The 3962-nt window shown below is 36.0% G+C and overlaps 1 protein-coding gene across 1 annotated transcript; it reads right to left on the reverse strand.

Moving 5' to 3' along the window:
- Positions 1–259: 259 nt before the first annotated feature.
- Positions 260–3135, reverse strand: LOC145799649 (GBF-interacting protein 1-like). The gene is made up of 5 exons (XM_082889254.1): positions 2967–3135; positions 1189–1232; positions 642–759; positions 428–554; positions 260–386 (listed from the first exon to the last, which is right to left on the reverse strand). The coding sequence occupies exons 1-5, from the start codon at positions 3133–3135 to the stop codon at positions 260–262; spliced, it is 585 nt and encodes a 194-aa protein (XP_082745380.1).
- Positions 3136–3962: the final 827 nt, after the last annotated feature.

Raw genomic sequence — 3962 nt, forward strand, 5'->3', positions numbered from 1 at the left:
AATCACAATTTTGAACAGCTAAATTCTGACTGATCATGTTACAATAAGACTAAGGACCCATTTGCCATGATGTTGAAGTCTTTTTCTTGCTTTGCAACCAACAGCCCCAAGAAAAGCTAATGCTAATAGGTTCAGATTTACTCCAAGCTTCTAACACAAAGAAGAGTACAAATTAGTTAGATATCCAGTGCACATTTGTATATCAGAATCATAAACGTCCACAACCTGTCTCAAAGAAGCACCTGTAGAGGGCATCTTTTTAATCACAAGATGTGGCATTGATTGCCAAAAAGAAGTACGTCACTCCAATGAATTTCATGAATGCCATATACACAAAGTATAACCATATACCATTTAGCAGCATGAAAGCTCCTTGGTTTACAAATCTAGATAAGAAACACACATCTGAGATTATAACAGGACTAACCTGTCGGCTGGGGATCGCCGATTTGTATTATTTCCTGCCATTTCAAATGCTAAAGATGAAGCACTTGTGTAATTATTTGTTCCATTTTCCTTATTGTCTGAAGATTTACCAAGTAAAACGCCAGACTCTGAAAAGGAAACCAGTGTCAAGATCAAACAAGTACAAGAATTCAAAGAATGAACTCTTGCCAAAAAGTACAATTCCATCAACATACCAGAAGAGCTGAATTGGGTTGAGCCAGCACGTCCAACATAACGATCAGTGCCACCCCTACCCCCACGACTTGAAGAGTTACCAAAGCCACGAAACCTGGATTCTGTTATCTCCTTATTCTGAAACAATGAACACAAGACAAGTAAAAATGGATGACAAGGTGAACTTTTAACTAGCGCTAACAATAAATCTAAAGCTTAACAGGGCTGCAATAATAAGCTTACCCTATTCCACCAAAAACAGGAAAAGAAAAAAAAAATCCAAGCCCCTTATGCATAATCAAACATGTGGTCATCCTAATCTCATGTTATGACATTAGGGAAAACAACAGAGAAAACAAAAAACGAAACGGCCAACTAAACAAAATATATAAACACACAAACAAATAACTTAACCCCACATTACGACTCCACAATTTCATCAGATTCGGTACGATCGGAATGGTAGCAAGCATTAGTGGTACATGACCAACATAAGCTTTAAAAGGGGAAAGTCAACTATCCAACGATACGAATCAGAGATTTTAAGCATTTTTCACATCCACGCACCTCTTTTTTCTTTTCTCGTTTGCTCTTCACCACATGAAAAGGATCTAGAAAATCGATAAAGTTCAAATTAGAATTGTGCTTGAATATCAGAAAAAAAACATAGAAGCTATACCCTAGAATTTTCCTTGCCACTAAATCCCAGAGCTAGCAGAAGCAATAATATGAAAAAAAATAACACATGTGAATGATAATTTTAAGTAAAAAGAGGGGGAAAGAAAAAAGGAATCTGCATACTAATAAATTGATAGAACAGTAAGGTCTAAGCTGTATCCTATATCTAGCAAACAACCACTAATACAGTTGAAGCAAGCATGGTCAAGGAATAATAATGATGTAAATATGATCATGCTACAACACACAAGGTCCTTCACTCTATTGAACACTAACAACTGTCAAGTTAGCATACTTCTTATCCCAGCTTGACCACTTGAAAATAAAAAAAGCACTTCCTGTGTTGATAACTTGACTAGTGAACTTAATATATCATGGGACCAAATCCAATTGCAATATGAAATAAAAACATGTGACGATAATTTTCTTTTCTTCATGATTCAACTTTTCTGACCTGTATTGATAGCCAAGAAGACAAAGCTGTTCAAGCCAAGAAAATTGCACAGCCTCAACCAATCCACATGTGATGATGTTTACCTGGCCATTAGATTTTTATATTGCAATGAAGCATAAATCCTAGGCGCCATTACTAGGACCAAGAGTCAGAGATCAAACAAACAAGCATGAAGGCATAGGTTTAAACCTGAGGACAACTGCTGCATGCTAACAAAGGCCCGGGTGGGGCTTGACAAAATTTACCCCTGTTAGAAGTTAGCACCCTAATTTACTGCAACCACTACCAGGGAATGCCTTGCTAAAGGAAACACTCTATGATTATAGCCAACAGCAAGAGGTGGGCGTAAATAAGCATAAAGCTTAGCACTTGTGTCTTGTAAAGCTGCCATGCTTAACATCCCATATATCATAAACAAGTGACAAGCATGAACAACATAACAAGAAAACTATTTTTCAAAAGAGTAGCAATGAAACACATCAATAGTTTCATGTTGGTCACCAAACCAAGCCATGGCACCACCAGAGCAGAGTATAATTGCATTCTGAAATCCTTGTGTTAAGTTCATATTCTCATATTTCAAGTAAATGCCAACTCTAAAAAATGTTATTTTCGTTGAAATTAGGTAATTTGATCAAGCACCACCAAGTGTAGTGTTGTAAATAAGTGAATCTTCTACAGCATATCAACCTTGACAGTGACAGATAAAAAGAAATAAATAACATAATATGCATACATATCTACAATAACCACATATTTGTAAATAAAATATTAGTGAAGTAATAAATGCCTTAACTGGACCTTGCAAGTGTAGTTCAATAAAAATGCATAAAATGTTTCCTTACAAATATATTAATGCACGTTACACGAACTTAACTTAATATCATCATGCAAAATTGATTACTTGGAACACTAAAACAAATAAATAAAAACCCTAATCAACCAAAAAGGATACTTTTTTAAGTACAAACCAAGCTAAAAACCGTATAAAAATCAACTCCTCCCGTTTGGTAACAGGAAATATAGAACAATCAAGAAAAAAATTCCAATCTTTCAAAAACTCGAGTTCTTTATATATATGTGTGTACCCAGATATTCATCAAAACCACAATCAGATAAAAGAACCCAAAAAAATATGTATAAGCATATATATATATATATATAGAGAGAGAGAGAGAGAGAGAGAGAGAAAGAGAGAGAGTGGAGGCAAAACCTTGAGAAAGAAGGCGGTTTTCAGCTTCATTAGGGTCCATATTACAATCTTTGAGCATGGCATAGATCTCAAGCTCGGGACAGTTTACAATCTCCTTCAAGCTCTGAACCATCTTCCTCGACGCCGCAGGGATTGATTGTAACCCGCCCCCATTGTTGTTGCTGCTCATACTCTCTCTCTAGAATCTCAGATCTAATGTAGAGCGATTGCTTCTTCCCTCTGTATATCTTTTCATTGCCTTGTGTCTTCTCGGCTCTGCTATAGAATCCGCCTCGACCACAACATAACTCTCTCAGTTTCTCTCTCCACTTCCCAAAACCCTCTCTCTCTCAAAAGTATCTCTCTAAATTTTTATTTTTGAGGACAACAAATAATAAATAGGACATTTATTAGTAACAAAAAATTAGCACGATAATAATTAAATGATTAATTTTAAGAGAAAATTGGATAATAATTAAGGGAAAATTAGTCTAAGGTCCCTCTCCCATTTTTAATAATGGAAGAGATCCACAATATTATTTTATGATGTTTAAGGTCCCTCAATCCCCAACACCCATATATCACAGAGAAATTTGATTCCCTTAAATCAAACTACCTCTCCCTCTCTCCTTTTCTCTTTGCTCTTCTCTCTCCGACGAACTCTACCTCCATCATCGGAGTTCATCGTCGTCATTTGTACTGGACCGGACCGGATACAATAATCAAGTATATGACAGATGATATGCTTCTGAGAGAGATTTTGATTGATGAGAATTTTTCTCAGTATTCAGTTATAATGCTTGATGAAGCTCATGAGAGGACAATCCACATTGATGTCCTTTTTGGATTGTTGAAGCAGCTTGTAAAGAGGAGACTTGACCTTCGATTGATTGTCACATCTGTCACATTAGATGCAGAGAAATTTTCAAGTTATTCCTTTAACTGCAATATCTTTACAATTCTTGGAAGAACTTATCCGATGGAGATACTCTACACCAAATAGCCAGAAAGTGACTA

Source organism: Camellia sinensis, chromosome 9 (assembly GCF_055761805.1).
Source record: "Camellia sinensis isolate YWXY chromosome 9, ASM5576180v1, whole genome shotgun sequence".
Classification (NCBI taxonomy): Eukaryota; Viridiplantae; Streptophyta; class Magnoliopsida; order Ericales; family Theaceae; genus Camellia; species Camellia sinensis.

Coding starts and splice junctions, on each gene's coding strand:
- LOC145799649 (XM_082889254.1), bottom strand. CDS start 3,135: ATGAGCAGCAACAACAATGGGGGCGGGTTACAATCAATCCCTGCGGCG. Junction 760..1,188: donor AACGAGAAAAGAAAAAAGAG/GTGCGTGGATGT, acceptor TCATTGTTTCAG/AATAAGGAGATAACAGAATC. Junction 387..427: donor CGGCGATCCCCAGCCGACAG/GTTAGTCCTGTT, acceptor TTTCTTATCTAG/ATTTGTAAACCAAGGAGCTT.